The sequence below is a fragment of the Ammodytes marinus genome (genome assembly GCF_949987685.1).
Source record: "Ammodytes marinus genome assembly, chromosome: 8".
Lineage (NCBI taxonomy): Eukaryota > Metazoa > Chordata > Actinopteri > Uranoscopiformes > Ammodytidae > Ammodytes > Ammodytes marinus.
Genome location: NC_137212.1, coordinates 6,644,879 through 6,672,038, shown reverse-complemented (window position 1 = coordinate 6,672,038; position 27,160 = coordinate 6,644,879). Strand labels below are relative to the sequence as shown.

General features: G+C 40.4%; 3 protein-coding genes across 3 annotated transcripts in view; 2 read left to right on the top strand and 1 right to left on the bottom strand.

Annotated features, from left to right (window-relative positions):
- Positions 1-21,201, bottom strand: part of tie1 (tyrosine kinase with immunoglobulin-like and EGF-like domains 1) — a 45,817-nt gene extending 24,616 nt beyond the window's left edge. The window contains exon 1 of the mRNA XM_080032469.1: positions 21,090-21,201. The gene's annotated coding sequence lies outside the window, so the exon portion shown is untranslated. The remainder of the gene's footprint in view (positions 1-21,089) is intronic.
- cUnh1orf210 (chromosome Un C1orf210 homolog) lies at positions 13,155-22,547 on the top strand. Its single transcript, XM_080033090.1, has 4 exons — positions 13,155-13,281; positions 19,202-19,825; positions 20,137-20,331; positions 21,152-22,547. Exons 2-4 carry the CDS (start codon positions 19,771-19,773, stop codon positions 21,364-21,366), a joined length of 465 nt encoding a protein of 154 aa, XP_079889216.1. The 5' UTR covers positions 13,155-13,281; positions 19,202-19,770; the 3' UTR covers positions 21,367-22,547.
- Positions 22,548-23,847: 1,300 nt separating this feature from the next.
- ap1m3 (adaptor related protein complex 1 subunit mu 3) overlaps positions 23,848-27,160 on the top strand; it is a 28,846-nt gene continuing 25,533 nt past the window's right edge. Inside the window, exon 1 of the mRNA XM_080032471.1 lies at positions 23,848-24,023. Within this exon, the coding sequence (XP_079888597.1) occupies positions 23,982-24,023 (42 nt within the window). The 5' untranslated portion in view covers positions 23,848-23,981. The remainder of the gene's footprint in view (positions 24,024-27,160) is intronic.

Genomic DNA, 27,160 nt, shown 5'->3' with positions numbered 1-27,160 from the left:
GCCAAAAAATGGGAATCACTTGTGTGTGTATAAATGCATGTGTGTGCATGAGTGGTTCAATTGAGTGACAGGAAGGTAACAAGATTGAATGTGAAGCGTAATTCTATGTGTGTATAATAATGTATGTGTGTGTGTGCGTGTGTGTGTGTGTGTGTGTGTGTGTGTGTGTGTGTGTGTGTGTGTGTGTGTGTGTGTATGTAGATGTGAAGGAAATTATTATGCAAGGGTGGAGGACACTCTGTGCTCCTCAGACATTAGCCATTGTATCAAAAAGTCTTTGTTGCCATGCGGTAATTATGAAGTGTGTTTGTTGTTAGAGTGACGGCTGCTGGCTTTATGCACTATAGCAGACAAACACAGGGCTCAGTGTGTCTTCTGGCTGAGTTTGAGAAGCACAATAGTGTTTCCACAGGCATAACAACAGTGCAACAATGAAAGTCTGTAACAACACACTACGGTGCAGGGAAGAAAGAAAGAGAGAAATGTTTCTCATAATATATTGTACCCTGTATCTGCTTTAAAAAACCCAAATCCACAAAATCCTTCTTACTATGTAAATGTCAGTAGTTAATTGCATGATAGTAAACCTCTACAAATAATTGGGCATATTTATCAATCCAAATGAAAGATATTGCCACTTAAGTTTGAAAAACGTTACAGAAATTCCGCTTACATGAGGCGCTGGTTCTTATGACACAAAAAAACGTATTTTGAACCAATCACAGCAGTTCTCTGCTGGAACGTTCTATGAAAATGCTGACTGTTGACATGGATACCGTTTAATACTGCCACCCCACACACAGGCATGTCAAATGGTCAGACAATAAAAAAAGCTGTTTTAAAAAAAGCTGTGTAAAGTTTATTTACATTTATTTTCAATCCGATCTTTGTGAGACATCCAACTTTAATATCATACATATGTATTTGAACTATTTTAGATCAGGTTTCCAGGCTCTTTAAATAGTTGACATTTGCTACTCTTCAGCATACCATTTCACTAACTCCATTGAGAAAACTCATTGTGGTAAAACAAAAGATTGTAGGGAAAAAACCTCGACTGAATGGTGTCAAACCTTTTGCACTACAATTTACAGCAGCACACTCCCGGGCATGTTCCACTTGTGTCTGACATTTTGTTGTGGTTGTGTAAGTGAAGGAGGTGGAAGTGACACCGGCAACAGAGGCGGGAGTTCTCTGCGACTTTGTGAGAAAGTTTGTATTAAATTCCCATTTCCTCTCATTGTGTGGCAAGTTGGCGCGGCTCCACACGCACTGATCCTGCTATGGGCCCTGGGAGCCTAAGCAAGGGTGTCACTCACACCTCTGAGGCCCCCACTAAATCACCCCCCCTTTCGAGTTATCCTCTACTGCAGTTATGAACCCCTGACCTTAAAATCAACGTACCCCGTATTGTCCGATAAAGACAGCCTTTCCCTGGGATCGTGGAGCCCTAGAGAGACCTGAATTGTGTGTGCTTGAAAGTGTGATTACATGAGCATTTGTGTGTGTGTGTGTGTGTGTGTGTGTGTGTGTGTGTGTGTGTGAAAGAGAGAGAATATGGCTTTAAGCGATATAGAGTGAATGAGATGATGACAGACACAGAGACAGATTTGGCGATACAACATGTGTGAGAGCGTTGCCGGTAGAATTTTAAAAACCTCCGTCTTACGAAGTCGGATTTCCCTCAAAGATAAAGAGCTCTTGTGCCTTGATAACTGTAGTATTAATTCTATGGTGGTTGTGAATGTGTTTACATTCTCATATGGTTAATCGGGGTTTTTGTAAAGTGAGGAGCATTCCAAACAGCACATGTTGACAAATTGACAGGTTGGCATGTTATCAACCCAGCTACATTTCCCCCTCTTCTTTCTGAATGTGACCACTATGTGAACAGGGCAGTGCACTTCTCATGGCCTTGCTTCTGATAGTGGGTTAATTGTGGATATAAATATGTTTTAATGGTAAGTCATGCCACAATCAATATTTTGGTAGGTTTTTTTTTTTTCAAGCAATGCTATAGGGATGCAGCTCAGAGCATAGAAATACATATTTGTCTAACTATCCCTTTGGTCCAGACTAAATAACATCTCCATGACTTTGGGACATAATTCCATGAATCTGAGTCCAACAAATACCAAGAATGACGTGTGAGATAAAAACATAAGCATTGATGTAGCGTTGTCACAATCTATGACTTTCGACCAATTCCAAATAGTATTAAAGTAAAACAAACAAGAGGGCATGAATGAATGATTTTGGATAATCAACCTGTAGTGGCTATCGATTAACAAGAAAGGAACTTGAGGGAAATCCATTTAAACTACGGGATGGTGGTGTAAAAGGAAGTTTGAAATGGAGTGTGCATTTAACACTTTTATTTAAAATCTACAAAAAATTACACATGGTTGAGATTTAAAGACACGCTCGTTCACCAGAAACAAAAGAAGAAAACATTTAGACATAAGACAGATGATCCACACACACATTGTTTAAAAACGATGTGGCTCCCTCCGTTCTTAAGAACCCAGCTGTTCACCTGTGACCCCTTTATGTAGGCTGCGTCACCACCTGTATCTGCCTATGTAAGCCCGCAGGTGTGCAAATGAATCATCAACAAATATGTACAAAACGTACCACATACACACACAAACAGCACACATATACATTGGGTATACAAGAAAAACCAACTCCTTGGTCAATTGTCATGAAGACAGGAGTGTGTTCAGCTCACGACAGATGGGACGTTGGTTCCCATCCTCTGTGGCCTGTCACTTCCTTTTCTCTCCCAAACTTCCTGTCACTTTCCACTGGATATACTTTCTCACGAGGAAGAACGGCAGTTTAAATAACCTTAAGGGGAACACATCTGCAACAGATGGATTAACACATGGAATTATGGGGAATTATTTGACACACACACACACACACACACACACACACACACACACACACACACACACAGATGTGTGCCTTTGATAAGATACACAGCAGGAGGTGTTTAATATGGTATGTGCTATATTGTCTTATCTCTGTAATATAATATATCTCTAGATGACATAACAACACATGTTCGGAGAAATCATTTTCATTATCCCTCACCCCTTAACAGCACACACACACACACACACACACGCACACGCACGTGCACGCGCACGCGCACACACACACACACACACACACACACACACACACACACACACACACACACACACAGAGCGCACCCTCTCAGAGCACCAGAGTTTTGGGAGGGTGATAGAAAGTGAGTTCCTGACAGGTTTTAAGTCCTGGTGGGAGTGGCACTTGCCCTCCATCCCTCCCGTTTCCTGAGGCTCCACCAGCTAAACCATCACTGTTACAGAATGGTGAGACAAGTCTTTCCTTGTGAAAATATTCTCAACCTCATGGTCAATTCAAGCCACAATGTTAACCAAAGACATATACAGAGACAGCAACTATCTAAAAATGTGAAAAAAGGAGAATGTAAGTACTCAGAATATGTAATGTTTCTAGCATGTCAAGCTCCCATGGCTTTTAGTTTGAGGTGTGAATGTAAGTTAAAGTTGAAATGAGGAACTTTCAGTTTTGTTTGATTATAGAGGCACTTTTGGACAAAACCGGTTGTTGTTTGATGACATCGGCGGCGCATATATTTGCTTAGGAAGAGAGTGAAATAGAGAGAGAGAGAGAGAGACAGTCGGATGCACCGCGATAAGGTAATGTATTTGGGACTATGTAAAATTAGTATTGTTAATATGACGATGGTGAAGCGGATTTATTGAACTTTGATTTAGTGCCGTTCATGAACACAGAAAGTTCCGGCCAGCCTGCCGTAAATCCTTTTGTCTGAATTCCCGGGAGATTGGACTTTGTGCAAAGGCATAAATAATAACTATTAAAAAAAAAATTAGAGTTTTCGCTTGTGGTCTCGTTTGCTGTTACAGGTAACGTTTGATCATCAGAGGGAAAAAATGTGACTGTTTCATGAACATTTAAAAGTTCCTCAAAGGAGGTTTAAATATGAAATCTATCTGATCATGGGTACTGTTGATGACAGGGTTTTCAAGGAAAAAAGCATAAAGGGACTTAAAGGAAGGACATTCTGGTTTTGTAAGTTCCCCAGCTCCACACATCAGTTGCATTAAATCATCACAGGACTCTTTGAAAAATGAATTGCTTAAATAAAGGCAATCTAATGTGAGGAGGATGAACATAAATGTCAGAAATTGGCAGCACTACTGAAGGGAAAATACACTCATTCCTTGCCAACGACACAGCTGTTTGTTATATCCACAAGCCTAATTCATCCCATTTTTAAATAAAAAAAATTGTTCTTGCTGATTTTTATACTGCCACACAAATTGTACCTGTGTCACGGCTTTGACAGAATAGCCCTGTTATCCCTGTCTGTCATGTCTTGAGCTGCTAATCGGAAGCTTTCACAATCAGTAGGAGTTCATGTTTGAGGTAATCCCGGCAGTGCGGCTCCCTTAACCATTTCCCCATCTAACTTGGCAGCAGGACGGCATGCCAAGACTGTTTTTAATGTTCATTTTGAAAATGCTCTTTTATCCAAGGCCTCTGGAAAAGCTACAGCGTGTGTGTTTTTCATCTTACTGGAGAAAATGATCTCGAGATGTTTCATTTAGTTTCCTCACTGTGACCAAGGAAATTGTATTCAGAAAGCAAAATGTCATACACAGAGGCAATTCAAAGTGGTTAACATAAACTATTTAATAGAAAAAAAGAGAGAACATTAGAAATCAAGGGTGTTTGTGAAACATAAAAAGGAGTTTAAAAAGGCAGAGGAATTTTTTGTAATCTTTAGGGTTGGAGGAAGGTTTGAGCCAACATTCCACCTCCCAAAATAAGTACAGGCATCAATTGCTTATCCATTTAGGCAAACAGGAACCATTCATTTAGTCAACAGTTTATACCTAGATCTTGTGGATGTTTTAAAGGATCTCACTAAGTGTAATCTAAGACGGGAAGAACCAACATGCTCATGTCGTTGGGCCATAAGCTGTGGTGTCTCTTCTGAGTTCAAATCAATACAATTCCTTAACACAGTTAAAAGCATAGGTACACATTAAGGTCTTTTTCAATATTTTTTTTAATCCATTATTGAAGGAATTTTTTTATTTCTTTTTTATTTACCTTTAGGGTTTTTTATAGGGAGTTTTTTCTCAGTCGAGCTAAGGGTCTAAGGGCAGAGGGTGTCATACTGAGGCCAATGTATATTTGTGATATTGGGCTATACAAATACAACTGATTTGATTTGATTTGATTTGATTTGGATTGGATTTAGCTGAGAGACAAAACCAGTGATAGCAGAGCAGTCAGCGTCATATTCATTAATAAGAAATGAGTCTGAGAAATATCACTAAAGTTTACCAACTGTACCTGTACTGACACAATACAACTGGTGCTCAAAAGGCTAGTGGATAATTGTGTGACACTTATGTGTTTACTTCCCAGTTTTCTTATTTGGGTATATCTTTTTTTATTCTAGCGGCCCCTTTGGACAAAAGCAGTAGTGTTTTGACGACACCAACATCCAAACGCATGCCACTGACACGTGCCTTTGTTTAGGTAGCCAGGGAAAGAGACAAAGAAAGAGGTTATATATTCATATGATGATAATAACAGTAATATGAAGATGGTAAAGCACTTTGATTTAGTACCGTTCATAAAGACAGGATTGGTTTCGGTCTGCTTGCCGTAAATCGTTTTGTCCAAGCGCCGGGGAGATCATACCCTTGCAAAGGCATTAAAAAAATGTGACTGTTTCATAACTATTTCAAAGTTCCTCGTAGGAGGTTTAACATCACGTTTTAAAAGTAACAATGAAAGCTTTGATCAACTTTACACTACACCATCTGATAAATAGTGTATACTGTAAACCCAGGCCTGTCCTACAGTTCATATAACTTTATGTCTGCATGCACAAACACGCACGCAACACACACACACACACACACACACACACACACACACACACACACACACACACACAGACACACCCATGTAACAAGAAACAAAGCAACATTTTCCATAACTGAAAAAAAAAAGAACCACCACATTGGAAATATCAAAACAAAACACAGGCCTGAAGCGAGGCTGAGTGACCTCCACAGCAACCCCAGACTCCCTCTCTGTGCCCTGGGGTGAGGCTGAGGCACTGGGACTGGGGAACAGGGTGATGTGGGTCCAGGACCAGACGCATAGCAGGGTGACCTGCCCCAGTCCCACACCAAACAAGCCCTCCGTGTAGTCAGGGAATGTTGATAAAATGTTGACCCACTGCTGGCCTTAGCACAGGTAGATGTACTGTACACACACAGACACAACGACACACACACACACACACACACTCACGCACACACACCTCATTAATGGTGTTATGGAAAGCCTCTGGGTCAGACCAAGGAAGTGCTAATCATAACAGCATGTACTCGACCTCTAGTGTAAGTTTATTGTGTAAAAAAAAAAAAAAAGTAAAGTAAAATAAATACTATGGTTCCCTGCAGTAGTGGACAGTGTAGGACAACATGATTTCAGACAGTCCAGACACAGCATGATAAGTCGAAGGACAGGGGGCTAATATTTTCCACAGCAGGAGAGATGGTTTTGCAATTATTGTCTATTGTTTATGAAGGTGAATGTCATGAAACCTGAGCCTCTCCGCTTGTTTTGAATATTGAATATGGCTCCCAAAAGAATAAGGGGGAATTTTGTAAGACCCATCGTTTGCATCCATCTGTGTCTGGTTAGGTCATAGTTCTGGCTGCAGTTCAGGGTTATTGCGCTGGACATGGCTCTCATTCTATCAGATTGAAAAACACAAAGGCGCCACATTCTTTGTAACAAAATGGCCCAAACTATCAAATCAATAAAAAAAGGAAATATTGGAATAAAAGGGCCGGGAACATAGTTTTGATTTTAATTTTTTTTTCAAGCCGTTGTCAGTAGATAAAACAGCTGTTATCCTCATTGCTTATAATTATGCAAGTGAGCGCTGCGAAAAATCCTAATTGCAGAAATAGAATATCTGTCTCATCGGAACATGGGGTATCAAGGAAATTGTGGAAAGGGAGCGGTTGCTGCTGAACTGAGCCAACATGTCTCTGGATCATAGGCGTTTTATTTGAAGGAAGTTGAAGAACACCCTGGGAGTGCCGTGCTGAAAGGCAGAAAAGGGAAAAAATGCACAAGCAGAGATTTTTTTTGCACCAAATGTGCCTTGAGACAATAGTTACTATACCGAGGCCCCCGGAAGTATATGATTTAACAATGCGGTAAAATGAAGACTGGGGGAATGATGTGAGGTGATAGGTTTAAATGGATTCAGGGAATTCAGGGGATATTTAAAGTGAAAGTTTAAGACAATAAAAAAATAGGGAGAGAGAGAGAGAGAGAGAGAGAGAGGGAGAGAGAGAGAGAGAGAGAGGGAGAGAGAGAGAGGGACAGAGAGAGAGAGAGAGAGTGAGAGAGAGAGAAAGAGAGATGGATGAGCTGTTGTTGCTTTGTCCGCGGTGTCCAGAGAGAACTTGAGCCAGACTCAGGAAGAGGTGCTGCTGCTGGAGGCTGATATGTGTGTGAAGGAAGTAGGAAGGGAGCGCAGGGGCAGGAATCACCCCACAGGCAGGAAAAGGCCTGTGGAGGTGGAGGGGGTCCCGGCTCCTGTCTGATAGCTGTTTGCTCAGCTCACACACACACACACACACACACACACACACACACACACACACACACACACACACACACACACACACACACACACACACACACACACACACACACACACACACACACACACACACACACACACACACACACACACACACACACACACACACACACACACACACACACACACACACACACACACACACACACACACACTTTTGCAGCCCGTGTAGGTTCTCTTTCCCATCAGTGGGAGGCTGCCGGTGCCAAAGTGTACATTCACTGAGGAAGTTGGTTTAAAACATTTTCTTTACATGCAACAGCCCTGCTCTGTCTGCATGCAATACTTCTGCCAAGAGTGCAAACCATTGGAGGAAATCCACTCTTCACTTTGCATTTGATTGGATTTAAATTTCAAATGAGATACAATGAAATGCAAGGGCATTAGTTTGAGAAAATAATTTACTGGTTTTGCCTTGCTGCCTAATATAATACAAGTGTCAATGTACCTTTCTGGCATAAGTTCAAACAAAAGTGATTCTTGCAGTTTTATGCATTTACCAAGGATGAAAGCCAAAAGCTGGAACTCCCATTTTCTTTAGGATGGAAAGACTGGCTTTTGTCCTTTTTTACAAAGAGCTATCATGCAAAAAACACTTCTTTTTACCATCACAATATAAATATTTTATAACAGTGTGAACAAAACATTTTTTAGACCGCAGCTGCACACGGTCCTGTATTATAGACAAGGTCCTTGCACGGACCACTACAGCATCTGTATATAAACGGACATTTTTTTTTGTTTTCTTGTGGATTTCATCCAAATATGTGAGAATGGTTCCATCCAGAAGCCTACAGCAGAATGTGTGTTTTTGGTTTAAGGCAGGTATCGTGTGTGCAACGCTAAACAATTCCCTACTGTACACAGATTGAACACCTGCAGAATGAGTTGCAGATATAGATCTCTTTTGCAGGCCAAACCTAAAAAAAAAGTGGTAGTAGTAACTGTCTGTCACACTGTATCATTATTATCACATTTGAAAGACATTTCAAACACAAATTCCTCACAGAACCTTTTACTGAAGCATTCTCACTTTTCACATCAATATTCTCACGGCATTCACGGAGGGGTTTGAAGAAATCGCACAGTTGGATCTTATTAAACATGTTTTGACTTTTACACGGATCTCCCCAAGTGAGCAGACCAACAGTTACCAGGCAGAGGCACTGTATAACTCAGTGAGCCTTGGACTATTTTAATGCAGCTCTGTCGTCTTAACATTGCCAGGGAGGGTGTGTGTGTGTTTGTGTGTTTGTGCTTGTGAAGTGCATTTTTCCACAGCGACTTTATCAGTCAGCGTATTGTTAAGAGTGTGTTCACACAGCCACGACATCCAAAACAAACAGTTAGGTAACAGAGACTACTGATTAACACGCCATTTGGATAAATCATTTTCCTCACGGAGGAAGCAAGCAGGTCATTAGGCATGGACCTGAATGCTTTTGTGGGTAAGTATGTATCAAGCATTATGTTTCAGATACAGTATATGTTTGACTAAGTGGTATACATTCAGATTGAAGAGTGAAAAAATGTCAAGAAAAAATAAACATAGGCTACTCTTGAATTGGAGACCCTATTGATAGTATCAGTGTATGTTCATGTTATACAGTCTATGCAGTATTACACCTGCAAGAGGTGGCAGGGGCTCAAGCCAAACATATACAGACTCATACTAGGCCTTCCCACACAGCTTGTTAGTGCTTGTGTATGTAATATTATACGGCAGAGCACTTATAGTCAGGAAACTCTTATATTAGATTAAATTCAATGAAACTTAAACGACCCCTATGTTGAAACTGGGTCGTGGCATCAGAGTGAAAAACACGAAAAAAGGCCTTATTTTGATTGTGTGTGCAGAATTTCCCAAGACGCCTCGGTTAATGAAATTAGAGTCCATGTTAGAGAGCATCACATTAAGTCGTTACAGTTAAAGACCACTCGGAGGATAATGTGGGGATTTAAATAAAATTGCAGACGTTTTATTAACAGGTTTAGCAGATAGCAGATGTGCAGAGACCCTCACTCGCATTATCACATTTCCAGATGGAGGGCCACATATGGACTCACAAACTCAGGAAAAAATTTGAACAATGTGCGCGGCTATCACCTTGTAAAATTTACACTTAGGTGGTTGGGGACAGCAGGGAATTCCACACGAAGCAAGAGCAAAAAAATTGAAAACCGTGCCAATGCTTCCGGCCTGCTGCAACACTGTGGATTGTCTCATGATGATTCACTGATGGCCCTTTCACAGGCTTATTTGTCACATAGTTCTTCCTCATGTCCGACCGTCCATTGTTATATGTGCGCCGCGGCACGTGTTGTTATTTCCCTCCTCTTAAAAGGACTTAGCAAGGCCTTCACATCACATCGTCCCCCCTACCAGGAGGGGCCCTGACCTCAGACCCCCACCACTTCACTGAAACAGACAAACAGTAAACATCCTATGGAAGAAAAAAAGTGAGGAAAGTCCCTGGTCTCCTCCAAAGAGTCTGATCCACCAGTGCTACTAATGACCTTGTTGACGTTATCTGTGATTGGTCTGAAGACATTAACAGAAACACATTTGACATTAGATACTTTAAATGTCCATGGCTGTTGATGAATCTGAATTTACTGTAAATAACTTTCTCAGAGCTGTCTAAATGTTCATCTGTATGTTTCTCTAACTACAAAGTTCTTGAACTCCCAAACATCTTTTCACAGTGTCCTGTAAAGAGTCAACGCTGCTACCATCAATATTTTCATATTCAGCTGACAAAGTGCGTGGCTAGTTAATGAATACTGTAGTGGGGGCACTTGGCAGCTTAAGTGTAACTATTTTTTTCCCATGAGTTGGTGGAGGGCAATACGTGAATATTGAAAACAACATCAGATGAACACAAACAAACGCTAATGTTACCTTGCGTTAGCTTGGTTTTTTATTATGCAACTCTTTGCCAACAAGATAAAAAAAAATACTATGTGAGTGGTTAGTTGCTTGTTTCTGCTGCCCTCAGGTGGCCAAATAAAACCTGTTAATGCATGTTTATTATAATCCACATTCACCTCTATTAGCGACGTCGTTATCCCAATTCAACCATACTTTTTTGCAATGACCAAGCTTTCCCATATTGACTGTTATGAGTCTACTTTTACATTTGAACTTTCACAACAAACCCTGTCCCTGTTAACTACGGTGGGAAACCCCTACTACTTCTCCTTCGTTGGGCTGATGCTGAGTTATCATTTTAGTGTCCCGACCCATCCCAGTCCGTGCCATCTGCCCCCAAGACATGCAGCCGAAGCATCCTGCAACACGCAAGAGGGAGGGAGGGAGGAAGGGAGTGAGGGAGTGAGATGTAAAGAGCTAGGGAGCGCTGCCGAGTGCTTAGGAAGTGGCCCTATTGTTTTCAGGGTCACCTGGCTTTTCCTTTCAGAGCCACCAGAGGGTCCGTTCCCTCCCCTCGGCCGTATGTCTTAAATAAACAAACACTCCTTAATGTCGCTACAAAGTGTATCTTGTCTGATTTCCTCACTCATCTAGAAAGGGACCTGGGAAAAAAGGCTTCATAATTTAGTTAAACAAAGCGAGGCGTGGCACCTGGGAGGCTAGACTACACTTTCACATGCAAACACATGCAGGCGCATACATGCACACATGCACACACACAGACACAGACACAGACACACAGACACAGACACAGACACAGACACAGACACAGACACAGACACAGACACAGACACACACACACACACACTTGTACGGCATTACTAGTGAGGACCTAACCATCAAAACTAAATGACTAACTCCAACTCTTACAATAACCTTAACCTAAACCATTCATAGATGAACCATAAACCTTGTGTAAGCCCTATTAACCCTCAACAACCCTTTAAGGGCATACACAGAAGGGAGAACCAGCCAAATGTCCTCACTTTCCAAACTCTTAAGGTTTTAAATAGTGCTGTCAGTTTATCGCGTTATTAACGGCGTTAACGCAAACCCATTTTAACGGCGTTATTTTTTTTATCGCGCGATTAACGCTCGTCATGGTCTAGCAAACGTTGTGGTTTTTTCTCATGCTGTTGCATCAACTAGTAATGTTAGAACAACTGAAACACCACAAACTATACACCTGGCTCGCAGGTAAGTTACTGTTCATTCAAACGGAACATGTCCTACAGCGTAATTTCACATTAAAATAATTTAACTGGCAAAACGACTAAACGTCAAGTCAATTCTGACTTTTATTTTGAAGCAGAAACCGGAACCTAGCACTTCCTAGCTCAGCTGCTTCACTAGTAGCTTCTTCCGTGTTGTGACTCTGGGACTTCGCGGAAAAAGAACAGTAAAGAAAGCTTGTCATTTGCAAAAGTCTTACTTATAACTCTGCGCGCACACCAAAACCTCCATGAATGTTGGTGGCAGCCGCCAGTCATTCATTTTCACTTTATTTTTCGCTACGAAGGGCGACTGCCTCGGCTGCAGCAGCGCCATGGCAACCACCCGGCACCCACCGGCAGTCCGACACACAAGCGTATAGTGTGTCCACTCCAATAAGCCGTGCGTGGATGAAAGACTCCCAAAACATTTAGGCCTACAACAACAAGTTTAATTTAGCCTAAATACTAATTTGTTTGATATAGCCTATGTTGTTTTATGGTTTGGTTTTTAAATAAAAAAATAAGTTCCAATTATGTTTGTGTATGCTGTTCTAGGGGTGGGGGGGATCTAGGCCTACATTGTGGGCTATTTGCACTGAATTGCAAATTATGATATTTTAGAAGAAATACACTGAATTACAAGGGTGTAGAGAATGGGTGTGATAAGAGCATTAAAACGAGAAAAAATAATGTGTCAAAAAGAAATCAAGGGACATTTAGGCTAGAATAGGTAAAAATGCGATTAATCGCGATTAATCGCGAGTTAACTATGACATTGATAGTTAACTCGCGATTAAATATTTTAATCGCTTGACAGCACTAGTTTTAAACTGAAATTGGTTCTCACAAAAATAGTTAGACAAGTACACACACACACACACACACACACACACACACACACACACACACACACACACACACACACACACACACACTTGGGGAAGAAGCTTCACAAAGATAACATCAAACAAGATTATTTGATTACGCAGTGTAACTGTATCTACACAAACAGACCATTTATTTGCAAAAAAAGCAGGTTTGACTGGTTGCCCACAGTTTCCCATACGGTTGCACACTGGTACTTACAAATCCCAATATAACATATTGCTCAGAAGTTGAGTTTTACCTCTTCCTGGTTTGAGTGACAGCCTCGTCTCTGACCAGGTCTGCTTTGCCATTGGCCAGAGGGGAGCGGTAGTGGGCGGGAGAGAGCACACCTTATTTACCATGTAACTCATTAACTTGTCAGCCAACCTTTGCACAGCATGTCTCCATTTTACAGGCAAAGTAAAGAAAAGTGTAGTTAAAGGCTGATGTGTAATGTGAGCGTGGACAGACAACAGGTGAACTCGCTGAAGATAGAAGGAACTACATGCACAGGTGAACAGGTAAGCATTTAAATAACTATTATGGAAATGGTTTTCTAAATTGGGAGCTTTGACAGTCTCGTCTACAGACTGTATGAGCCAAGTAAAGATCATATGAATGTCTTGTTTGGGTTATAGCTCATCTTGTTATCTGGCAATGCAGTAATTGCCAAATCATGTGCTAAAATGTAATGTGCTTAAAATCGTTCCTTTAAAGGTGGAGTCAGCATTCAGGAGAACGCTTGTTGTCAAAATCACTCTCGGTCAAAATCAGGGAATATCTCCTCACGATCTGCTACCTGTCCGTACTGTGTGTCCGCTGAAAAATATCTGGTGTTAATACACACCCTATGCTCTGTAAACTGGTATGTCAACAAAGATGTTGTACACAAAGGGGGCCCAGCATAGCTAGCAACACACCCTTTTACAGAGCCTGGGCTGTGTATTAACACTGGACCTTTTTTTTCAGCACAAACACAGTTACGGATCGCGAGGATATATCCACTGATTTTGACATAAAGTGATTTTGACATTGCGAGGGAAATCTACATGACTGACATGTATATAATTCTGAGCACCGCGACAATCAATATCATCATATAAATGGTTCTATAGTGCAGTTATTTAGTGCTGTAGCAGTTGATGGGCATTCTTTCTCAATACAGAAACATAGCCAAAGTGTTTTCATTTCAATGATCCGGTAGCCAGACCATTTCCTGCCTACACCTGAATTTCAAGTTGTTCACATGATGTTTCTACCCCAAACAGTATCGCACCATTAGCATCCCTCTTTGTTTATTATCTTTCCACTCTCTGAGCAGCATGCATTCACATTCAGATCTAGAATATGCATTTGAGACAAATGAGCCAGGTGCGGAAGCTAATCTTCAAATAACAAATATCATAGATCACAGTCACTCACTATGCAGGTTATGTGGTTTTATTGGCCAAACGTTACTAGATAGGCATGGCTTTCACTCATTGTGTCCCCGTGGCCCTCTCTGTTGACACTGCCATTATTGCAGGGCTGAAAGGCATAAACCAAACATGACATTTGACGGCACTAGTATGACCTTGTTTCAATTTAATCTCAAAGTGGAACAAACAACAGTACAATAGGTTGATCATTAATCAAAGCATTCATACTAAATGATTTTCCACCGGTTCTGTATGGGAGCTTGATTTACAGTGTGTGTGTGTGATAGAAACAATCACGTTCGTAAACAACATCTCTGACAGCTGGTTTTTAACTCGCCGCCCTATTGGATCTAAAGCTATTATCATGGACAAACAATGGCCCAACCTGACTCCTCCACACATGTTCAAGGCGAGACACAAACCCAGGTCTTGGCAGTGGGATGAGAGGGAGGCTCTGTGGATTGTTGAGGCAAGGGTCAAGTCAAGGGCGACTCTTTGATTTTGCTCTGAATATTTATGATTATGTTAACCAGGGTGGGGGGGAGATGCTTGCTAAGTCAAGTATGATTTGTTAAATGAAGCCAATACATTTTGTGTGAGCAGTTGTTTCTCAAGGCACTTTGATGTAAATCCGTAGAAAAAAATGTATGTAATCAAGCTCTCTCAAGGTGGAATCAGCAATTCTGGAGAACGCTTGTTGTCAAAATCACTTTTTGTGAAAACCAGCTGGAATATCTCCTCAACCTGGACGTACTGTGTGTGAGCTGAATGAAATCCAATCTTAATACACAGCCTAGGCTCTGTAAAGAGGCATGTTGCATGGTGTTACAGTTGTTTACATACCAGTTTGTAGAGCCTAAAGGCTGTGTATCAAAACCATATACACCCATACAATACACCATATTTTTTTATCAGTGAAAGCACAGTACAGACAGGTACCGGATCGTGAGGAGATGTTCACTGATTTTCCCAAAAAGTGATTTTGACAACAAGCGTTGCTGACTCCACCTTTAATTCAGTGTATAGAAAGGTACTCAGATCATGTTTTAAGTAAGACTGCTAATATAACAATGACAACATACTCATTACAAGTTAAACTAGGTAATTCAAAAATTCTACTCAAGTGAAAAAATAGTATTGCAATATGAGATCATTTAATCGTTTTGCATCACTGCACAAGTAGTTTACTTTTGTAGCTGGTCAAGATGGAGCTGGTTATAACTACCGTACAGATGTGGAGATTATCATGAATTTTTGTATTTGCTTTGTTGTTGAAATATAGGACCCTTTGGCCCTTAAACTACCTGAAGGGTTTACAGGGAGAATCAGGTATTGTCTGCTGATAACTGGTAGACATCTAAAATGTGACGAGTTGGGAACAACTGGTTTAGAAGTCATACACCTGTTGAATAAATGCAGTGGAGGACAAATTACAGTATTATCCCATGAAATGTAATAAATAGAAGTATCAGGTTGTATGAATCAGCCCCCTAAGATGTACTCAAGCACACTATTTACGCAAATCTACGGATTTTTCAGCACTGCATAAATTCACACCTCAAACAGCATCAACTCAACTTTCAAGCCATACAAATCGCTAACGGTGAAATTGTCTGTTCAAAAGGAATGTGATTGCGCTCCAACAATATTTTGGATGTTTAATGCAGTGTGATGACAGTAAGAACATTCTCACAGTCACACCCTCTGGCCATCATTAGTGTCTGTAAACTGACACGCAAGCCACACTTTGGGGCACCGAAACAGAGAATGACTAAGACAAACTGACTCCTGGCTTCTTTTCAAAATAATATTCAAACGCAGACTATTGCAGACAGAGATGCAAATGCGGCCTCGTACTGACGCACATTCAAGGCAAACAAATGTACATACAGTAGCAGTGCACAGCAGAGCTTCCCAAACACTTCTATCTACACACATAGATCCTTCGCTCCCAGGCTTCTCTGGTATAGCTCCAAGTCCCTAACTGTAGTGTAGTGTATTTCATTGTGCTCTGTCTGTGTGTGAGGACAGAACAGGAAAGAGATAAAGGCAGCCCTGTCGGTGTGTTTACAGCCAACACTGCCCAAAGAGAATAGCTTTAGGACACCAAAAGGAAAAGGCCCTAATGGCAGCAGCAGTCTGACCCGTCTTACTGTGAAAAATCACTTCAGAGCCAAGAAAGAAAGAGAGAAAGAGATGCATGTCTCAATTTAGCGTAGGAGACCGTATGGATGAGATTCTAAATTACTTTTACATGTTTTTAAGACTAGCGAGCCATCATTTGAGCGTGTAAGGGTCAAATATATCGGTAGCTTATTTCAAGATTCAAGTCAATTAAACACAAAACGGCTATTTGTAAAAAATAACTATTATAATAATAATTGCAAAAAAGTGGGCATTTTTTTTTTTTTTTTATATATATTTTTTGGGCATTTTTACGCTTTATTGATAGTGCAGAGAGACAGAAGTGAAATGGGGCAGAGAGGAGAGTGACATGCAGAGAACGACCACGGGCGGGAATCGAACCCGGGTCTGCTGCTGGGGACGCCCTACCAACTGAGCTAAGGGTGCCCCCAAAAGTGGGCAGGTTTTAACAGAAAAACATATTAAAGGCACAATCAGATCCAAATTAAGTAGGTTAAGGTCCAACAGTCGAACAGTGTGAACGAGATGTCTACATTTGCGTTTTCTAAATGGCTGCATTAGAATAATATAATAAAGGCTATTAACATGGAAACTAGTTAGCTTAGCACAAATACTAAAGGCTGGTGAAAACAACATATTAACATTCCAAAAGTAACATAACCAGATTACCAGCAGATCTAAACCTCACTATTCAATATGTTAAATGCTTAATCAATACAAGATGTGTTTTTAAGGCCAGTTATGTGCCAAACTATTTCTTGGTTGGGCGCAGTAACTTCCTCTTTTGTCATCACTTTGAGGTTGCCAGGCAACTAGTGGACACTGCCAGAACTCACCGCCTGTCTTAAAACCATAACATGTCTTTGCACTAATACGTTTTCCGAAGGGATACAACAACTGACTCATATTGTCAAGTGTTTGTGGGAAGCTAAGCTAACTATCTACTGGCTGTAGTTATACTTACTGTGTATTTAGTTTAAAGACATGAGAGTGCTATCAGTGTTCAAGTCTAACTCACAGCAAGAAAGTGAATAAGCATATTGCCCAAAATATTTCATCCACACAACCCGAGACTTGTTATACTTAAGTAATGTAGCAAATGTACAAACAAAGCGATACACATGTAAAGACTAGTCCATAACATTTAAATACGAAATTAAGCTTGATTTGACATTAGGCCTACTACATCTACCAAATTAAATAAAACTTAAAAATTATAATAAGAAAAGTACACTAGAAAAGGATCAGTCAAAAGGGGAGGCAGGGCAAGAAATACAATCAAAATATCCTTCAGATGAATGACCTTGAACATCTATCAATAAACTGTTCAAAAACATCAAGAGTACATGTACAAGCAAAGCATGTCGAACATCAAGTGGTTAGTACACAGGGAACTTGTCCGACTGCATCTTCACAGCTCTACTGTCAACAAAGGGAGCCAACCTGTGGCCTACTCTCATGCATGCAAATATCTGGCAAAGTTGCAAATAGCTGTAGACAAAGGTCCTCTTTCTGCCAAACACAAGCTCCTGTGCACAACATATTGGAACATACCTTTTAAAACATCACTGACATTCTGACGTTGGACCAATGCGGTTTACAATACAAATGTATCATTAAAGGAATAGTTTCACATTATGGGAAATGCTCTATTGCTTTTTTGTAAAGAGTCAAATAGCAAAAAAAAATAGCAGTTCTTTGGCTGTTAAGCATTTTACTTTTGTTTGGCTAGTCAGATACTGGCTTGGTGGCTAAGACTTCAGGGAGTTACTTGTTACTTTTTCTTCTTGTATGGATATAACGTGTTAATTATTTAGCTTTACAAGTGCTGGTTGTGGAGTTTTGTTATCTTTCGACAGTACAAAGCTAGCTGTTTTCCAGTTTTTGCTAACCTAAGCTAGCGAGCCCTTGTCTCAATCTAAGAGGGGTCTTTTCTCATTAAAAACAAGGTCTCCTAATGTTAGACATATTTGATGGTATTACCCATCTGCATTCCCTTTATATGAAAAGACAATTATGCAGGGATATGTGAACACACACACACACACACACACACACACACACACACACACACACACACACACACACACACACACACACACACACACACACACACACACACACACACACACACACACACACACACACACACACACACACACACACACACACACACACACACACACACACACACAGAGGGAATGACTTTACCAGTGTTTTGTGTCAGCTAGACCTACGGAGGAAGGTCCTTCAGTATGTGGGACTTCCTGTTTGTGACACACTTTTCCTGTTGTGGATCAAATCCCCCCGCGCTCCTGACAGCCTGGGCTCAATTATGACTTCTAGAATTAAATTATCCACATGGAAACTCTTCTTCATACACACTAAATGAATTACTAAGGTCATCTGATTGTTCTGTTATTTTGTAAGTAAGTAAGTAAGCTTTATTTATAGAGCGCCCTTCACAGACCAGGGTCACAAGGCGCTTCACATATCTTAACACATTTTATACATACACTCAAACACCGATGGCAGTAGCTGCCATGCAAGGCGCTTTCTGAACCAACAGGAGCAATTTAGGGTTCAGTGTCTTGCCCAGGGACACTTCGACATGTGGCGGGTAGGCAGGGAATCGAGCCTCCGACCCTGCACTCCTGAGGCGATCTCCCTACCCACTTTGCCACTGCCACCCCACTGTGTGTGTGTCTCAGTTATGAAATGTGTATTTACTGACACAGTCCAGAGTAAATTCAAAGATATAATGCACACTTGACATGGGGGTATTGTAGTTTACTTATACTACTAAAATATTTTAAATGTTTCAGATTTCAAGATGTTATGTCTTATCCAATATCTCTCCTTCACCTTTTCCCTCCAGCCCCATTTGACTGCATGAAGAGGACACTGGCTCACATTTGAACCCATAAAGAGGACAACAGAGCTGCCTACCACTTGTTACTGAATCCATGGTTGCCCCGTCACTCAACCTTGCCACCTAGTGGAGCTCTGAAGGTCTAACCCCGCTCCTGGTTAACATATATACCAGACATCTACCTCCCTCATCTGGGGAGATGCCTGCCCTGCAACCATCCCCTCACATCCCATCCAACTGTTACCTGCTGAAGACAATATAACACAAACCATCTTGACAACTTCCCAAACATCGGCCGGTGAAGGAATTAAAACCTCCTTTTCGACTTCAGTTTTGAGTTCAAGAGTCATCAGGATCTCGTATAGAGAGAGAGAGATAGAGAGAGAGAGAGAGAGAGAGAGAGAGAGAGAGAGAGCGAGAGCGAGAGCGAGAGAGGCTCCCAATTAGCAGGTCACAATACTTTGATTGACCAATGTAGCATTTATACCAATGATCCATGGTTTCATGCAAAGAGGCAAAGTAAGGCAAACTAAGCCACACAGGAGAAGTCACTCCGCATAAGATACTGCTAAAACATGGACTCATTCAATGGCAATGCGTCTACGGCAATACCGCCAACAACACTAAATGGTAAGAATCGGGAGTACCTGTCAAAAAGAGACCATCCATTTATTTACAGAAAACTGCGCTCAGACACTTGTTAGCCTTGATCTTTATCAGAATAAAGATGAATATGTTTTAGTAAAGGGAGTAATCGATGGTAGATTAAATGTTTGAATTGACTTGGGGCTGAACTGAGGTATTGGCTCAGTTTACGGTGTTTACCACGATAACAACATGGATTAAAATACCAGTTTCATGATCGAACCACGAGAGGCTGCCTCACAACCATAACAGATTATGTGAGATGTGATTTATTTTGCTCTCTCTCTCTCTTGCAGACACTTTGACAAGCCCACCCGGCAAATATAAATCCCCGAAGTGGGAGTTCTTGGTTGCCGTCCTTGTGACTGCCATCTCCATCTCCATCATCATTGCCATCCTGGCTAAATGTCAGGTGATCCGGAGCTACCTGGCCAGCTACAGGCACACACGACTGAGGGAGAGCGACAATGTCAGCCAGTGTGACCCCACAGGTGGGTTTATAAACCATTACACATAATGTACAAAAACATTATAATTTAATTTGGGTAGAAGGTAAAAGTGATGCTATATAAATGTAATACTCAGTGTGTACAGCCTGAAAAACAGTAGTACTTCAACATTACTATCATACATATTATCATAAAAACAATAGTCATACTTTTGTTTCTCTCTTCAACTTCCTCCCAGTTTACCAAGGTTTTATGTTTCTGTATTCTAAACCACTTCTCCTTGGCTGTAGGTGTATCATTTTTTGACATACATATACAGACCAATAATATGTCTAGAATTAATATTAAAATACAGAAAAAACGAATAACAACATCAATAAAAATAGCTGTTTCATCGTTGCAATAGTGTGTTCAGGGACAGCTTAAAGCTACGCTAGTGGATATGTTTAGTATTATGTGTCACTTGACAATAAAATACAAATACAGAATTTGCACGCTCTAATAAACCAACTGTATGCAACAGTAGGCCTACCTTAGCAGCACCAAACTACAGAGAGACTGTTCTTGCCATTACACCTAGACAAGAGTATGCTAATATTTTACTGTCATTACATGGCTGTGCATTCTACACAATGTGACTGTTCCCAGCCCCAGCCGTCCATAGTAGAAGGACATACTGTATAGGACTTTTTTCTTATTAATTCATACATACAGGGCAGAGATACATAGCGCATAACCTTTTGATGACACAACAAAAAAAAACAACAACACTGTGACATACACTATACTGTAGGACTTACCTTAAATGATTGTCTGCCCTATTGTACTTCCCATCTGCTGTGTTGTCTCCCCCTGTCTCCAGGCCTGGAGGTGGAGTTTGCGATGGAGGGCGGCCGTAGAGTCAGACCTCACTGTGTCCCTCCTCTGGGCGAGGAAGACGACGACGGCTTCATCGAGGACAACTACATCCCGGCCAGCGAGAGAGCGAGGGCCGAGAGAGCTGCAGAGAACATGGAGGAGGACACAGAGGAGGACACAGAGGAGGAGATGGATGAAATAGTATTCACCATCGGTTAGAAAGGACACTGTCTAAATCTATGGTACTCTAATCTGATTGTGAAGAAAAAAAACCTGATTCACCAGTTCCACTCCCACCTTTTTTTCCCCCTTTTTTTTCTATGATTTTTTATTGTCCATGTACATCACAAAGTGGGTACTTGCTACACATTGGTTAAAGCTATAGTGGGTAACTTCTGTTGCCCCCCATGTGTACAAATGAAACATTTCTTGAGATTTTTCTGAGATCCTGCGCAGTGTCGGGGAGCAACACCAGAGAGTTTTTGTGGAGCTGATAGGGTTAATTAACTTTGTGTCAACTGGTTTGGCAATGCATGGCTTGAATGTAACCGTCATTCATTTATATGAAAAAGTTAAGCACTATAGCTTTAAGTTGAGAAAAGCATAACAAAATAAATACCAGTGCTCAGGAGTATGGAAGCACGATATGCGAGTTGCATCGTAATGGCAGTAGTTTCTCAATGTGAGGAACCATAAAAAAACATTTCAGAATATTCTTAGGTCAATAATAAAGTGATTTTTGTCATGCCTTATTTGTACATATACTGACAGCAGTAACTATTAAAGTCATTATATGTTTTCAAGTGACAATCAAAGGTACTTTTGTAAATACGAGCAATAACCAATCATCTTATCTGTTGACAGTTTTTGGCCGAGCACAGGATATGAGATAAGCTGTAAACAGGAACATTTCACTTTGCACTGTCATGTTTTGACTGTGACACACAAGCAATAGGTTTAGATACAATATGAATGAGTGTTTAATATGATTGAAAACCATTTGGGCTTTTATGGAGAGCTCTGAGTAGCAACATACACTGTGATGTTCTGATAAGTGGTCACTTTCATTCCTGTATAACAAAGATTTCAGACAGACCAATTGCCTCACAATGGGAATGCACATTTCAATTTACATCTCTCCATATTGTGTTGTAACTGCACCACTGTACAGTTTGATTTTTGCTCTGTCAAAACCTTGGTACAAAATTATTTTCACAGGTTTTTAAAAAGTAAAAAAAAAAAAAAAGTTAAGACTACTGTTGTATAGAATATATAGGCTGGTTCAATTATAGTCAGAGGATAAGCCTATATTTGCTGTTAGTTATTTTACACTTAGGCCTATAGCTGCTATTTTTAGAATGGTAACAAGTAGATTGGGGCTTTGCATGAATCTAGTGCTGCCCTACTGTAAGCTCTCTAAGATTATGATTAATGTGACCTCAATAAACAAAGACAAAGTGTCACCTGGATTTATCTGCACGTGTCAATTATATTTTCTTAATCCAAACACTGGATGTTCTAACTTCTGAGGTTGAACAGTCTTGACTGGCGTTCGCCTCATTGGTCACAAAATGGAATCCTCCCACTCACCTTTTGTTCTTTTTCAAACTTTACATCGTGTATCAACAACATTAATTAGTTTCGACACAGTGTCTCGACCAGAGCCCCGGGGCGCGTTGGGTCCCCGTGAGAGCGTCCAGCTGATGAGAGCGCTCTGACAGGGCTGTGTGAAGCTGTCAGGCGAGGCTTCTTACCCGGAAACACCAAGCGACAAGTTCACACAGATGAGCAGTAGCGAAACCGGAACTAAAGCGATTTTACCTTCAAAATAAAAGCAATTAAAAAAAGAATTATAGCTATTGTGGGTATGCATAATAGACAAACAACAAACAAACAATCTCTCCCAATATCGATTATGTTGGTTTTATTGTTTTAAATCATAGATTACAAATATAAACAGGGTTAGGCATATTGTGGAGTTCTTATCAAAAAGTGCCCGTTTAACATATACAAATATTTTATTATATGTACAGGTTCTGAATTTAAGAAACAGTAAAGTTAGTATCATCAAAAATGATCAATAATAGAAATACCTCTGAAGATTGGCCCCTTTAAGGAGTTTCGTAGGCCTATTAAATCAAGTAGGCCTATCATGTTTGATTATCATCATTACTATTATAATCAAAGTTGAGCTAAACATACAGTATTTTTATTTATTTAAATGTAAAACAGCAATAAACTTCAATTCTTCCAAAATGACACTTAAAAGTGCAAAAGTAGTTGTAATAGAGTGTGGTTAACTGAGAAGTTTTAAAATAGTAGGCTACCTAGTGCAGCTAAAGAGACCTCACATTTTAATACAAGGAGACATGTTGTTTCTGTGACCTTCGAAAGAGCAGGAGACAGCTGTGTGCCAACCGACCCGGTCTCCCCTATATTAGCCTATTAAGATGCACCATATTGCATATCATATTTATTTAGAAATTAGGATATCAAAAAGTAAAACTAGCATTAAATGGGTCTATTAGATTGAAGTACATGAGTAAATGTAGATATTTTACACAATTGGTAGTTAAAGTGATTATAAAAATAAAAAAAACACCATCTTATCACCGGAAGTTGTATTTCCTTCACTGCAGCTCGCTTGATAGTTCAGTCCGGAAAAGCAGCGAGCCGCTCGTTCCACGAGCCCACTGTAGAGAGAGTGGAGGAGAGGAGGAAGGAGGATGATGGGAGCGAATAAAACTCCCCTTAAGTGACCCACATCAGACTGCAGACCCACATATCACACACGCCACTTCTTGTTCTCCAGGATTTGTATTTCTCCACCAAAGATGTCGGCGTCGGCGATATTTATCCTCGACCTGAAGGGCAAGGTAAGTTTGTGACGACTTGTTGTAGTATTTTGGAGGAGGAGTTGACAACTGGAATGATCAACAATGCACCTGCTTCAAGAAAATAGTATGTCAGTTTGAAAGTCCAGAAAGGTCACCAAAAGATGAAGTAGGCTATAGTTTCATTTTGATTTTATTTATTGTCCTCTCCCAGCTGTTCACAATATGTCAGAATATTTTCCTGGCAAAACAAAAAAAAATGGTTTTCTTTGCTGTGTGCCCTCTAACCCTCATAAGACAGGGAGCGGGGCAGTACAAGACGACCAACTCGCCAAACTCGTTTCACTGAATGTTCAGTACACACAGAGGACTTGTTTGTGTGCAGCCATGCAGTCTGTAGCCTATAGTATGCTAGGCTGTGTGGTATGTCCCATTTCAAAGTCTAAAAACTTCACCTATCATTGTACTGGAAGGTGAACCCCATAGAAATATTTTGTGTTGTGTTTTATTCAATGTGACGGGGAAGAAATAGTGTCCTGGCATGAGGTTTGTTGCATACTATAGGAATGCATTTTTGAGAAACAAAACCCTATTACAGACACTTTGTTTTGTGCCACAGAAGTCTATGCAGAACATATTGGAACAATTATTTGATTATGCAGATAATCAGTTGAAAGAAAAAAAATGTTAACCAGAAACAGTGTTGATACATAGTTTATTGTCATTTTGAAACGCCAACATACCAACTTCTCAAATGTGAGGACTGGCCGCTTTTGTCTATATCGTCTCGTCTGTTTCCCAATTTTTCCAAGTCAACTAATCTTTCTAATGACATAAAATTGCTTAAAATGTCCCATCACATACCCAGAGCACATACCAATGTCTTAAAATAATTTGTTGGGTTCGTGCAGCGGTCTAAAAACCTACAAAAAAAACCTACCAGAAGCCTATAAGAAAACCAGCACATATTCCATTTAAGATTGTGGAAATTGTGGATTTTTGCTTAAATGGACTTCCAGAATAAGTTCTTGTTTAATTCTCAAGCAATCGTCAGATAAAACAAGTCATTTGAAGACATATTATGGGCACAATCTCACCGCTTTCAGCAATGTGTTGTATATTTATGGGGGTATATTTTACCATAGTGTAGTAGGAGAAATTGAATTGAACTATTTCTCACTTCATCGGCTTTCCAATCTGAAATCTCACAGGGTTAATTTGTTGGAGGAGGACGAGGGAAGGAATTGCTGAAGAAGCCTTATATGCTTGACACTACTCATCAGGGATAGAGGATCAGTCCCTCCTAGCCTTGATGTCTGATTGTACAGATTAAAGGTTTTCTCTCTTTTTTTTCTCTCCCCTTATCTATCCGTCTATGCCCCGAGGCTAGTTGGTAGCTATTCGCCTTCAGCCCCTCTCTCTCCCCCCCCCCCCTGTCCTGACCAGGATGGGTCCTAGGATACGAGCTCATTTCATATAGCCAGCTGAGGAATGCAGTATAGGGCAGAAAATATTTCGATTATAGCCTAGAGATCAACAAAAAAACAATCACGTACAGGTGCACAGGTCACAGTAGACTCACATTTCTAGACACAGTTGAAGACTCCGCTGTTTTCACCACACGCACGCACACACACACGCACGCATGGCCACACACACACACACACACACACACACACACACACACACACACACACACACACACACACTCTACATTCCACTATTGGGTTGTCACGACGATACACAGTCAAATCAAATTTCCTCAGATAGGAGCATAAAAGTACAACGCTTTAACAATTCAGACATAAACTATTTGTTCTTGACATTTAGGCCACACAACACGTTTTCACCAGTTTGTTTAAGACTGATATATCTCAACTACTTTAAAATGGCTCACCATAATATTTTGGTACAGACGTTTGTGGTCACAAAAGGATGCACGACTGTGGTGATCCAATCAGTTTAATCATCTAGTGCTGCCAGCGACTCAAAAGCATATACAGTACTTCGGTTTATGAGCAAATACTTGCAAAACTAAGGATGACATTTGTGTTCAATCTTGACTACAAACACTATAACAGTCTCACAGAGCTTTAGGCATTGGTGTTTACTCATCAATTTAGTGTAGTTGGATTGGGAACGTTGCGGGCCACATTGAACCTCTAGCTGTTTACAGAAAGAGCCACTGTGAGCGTGCACAATGTTAAATGGACAGACTCAGTGGCGTTGTTCAATGTGCCATTATTTGACCTACAAGTGAGACACTGTTGACTCCCAAGCCCCCCAACAGCCCCGTCACTTTAAAATATCATCATTATTCTGCAGGTTTTCAGAGTGATAATGGAGTTACAATCTCTAACAACTTTTTAGTGTATTTTCTGTTCCCATTCCTTTCGATACTGCGAAGGCATTGTGGTTGCCAATTGACCTTTAGAGGTCAACTCAGCACTGAGTGGGTCCTGTAGACTTAGCTAATTTTGATTTGTGTTCTAATAACAATTTACCCCCTCAATCACTGGAATGACAAATCCATTTTCAAAGCCCACCAGTGGTTTTAAGATAAAACTTCTAGTTAAAAATCGAAAAATTCTTCTAGAATTAACCAGCAATGGATGAGATCGTACTGCAGTAAGACACTATGACATACTGCAGAACATGCCCTTTTAGATATGGCTACTTAAAACCCTACATCATTTCTATTTTATACTTTTCTTCATAGTGCCTTTCTATACATCTGTGCCTGTCTAAATAATATGCCTTATCTTCATTCTGTTACATTTTGATCTTTTAATTTGTTTTAATTATTGTTTGCTTCTAAAATACGTCTTATATTTCTTAAGTTTTTGATATAGGGATGTAGATGTAAAAATAAATGTGTCACTGCCAACACAACTTACTAGACAGTGTTTTTTATCAGACAGTACAGTGTGTCTTAACTTGGAAAGTAACACCCTCCCAGCAGAATTTAATGAGACCTGGATTATTAAGTAGCTGCACTCTGCTTGAGGGTCTGAAATATGCTAACTGTTTGTGTGAGGTGTTCTGTTTGAAGTGCCTCTTGCCTTGGCTTAATATATACCACACTAGCTCATGTTTTCCTTCTTAAATCCGAGTGCAAATGACACACATTCTAACCAACATGACATGACTATGAAATGTTGACTCCTAAATATCCTAAG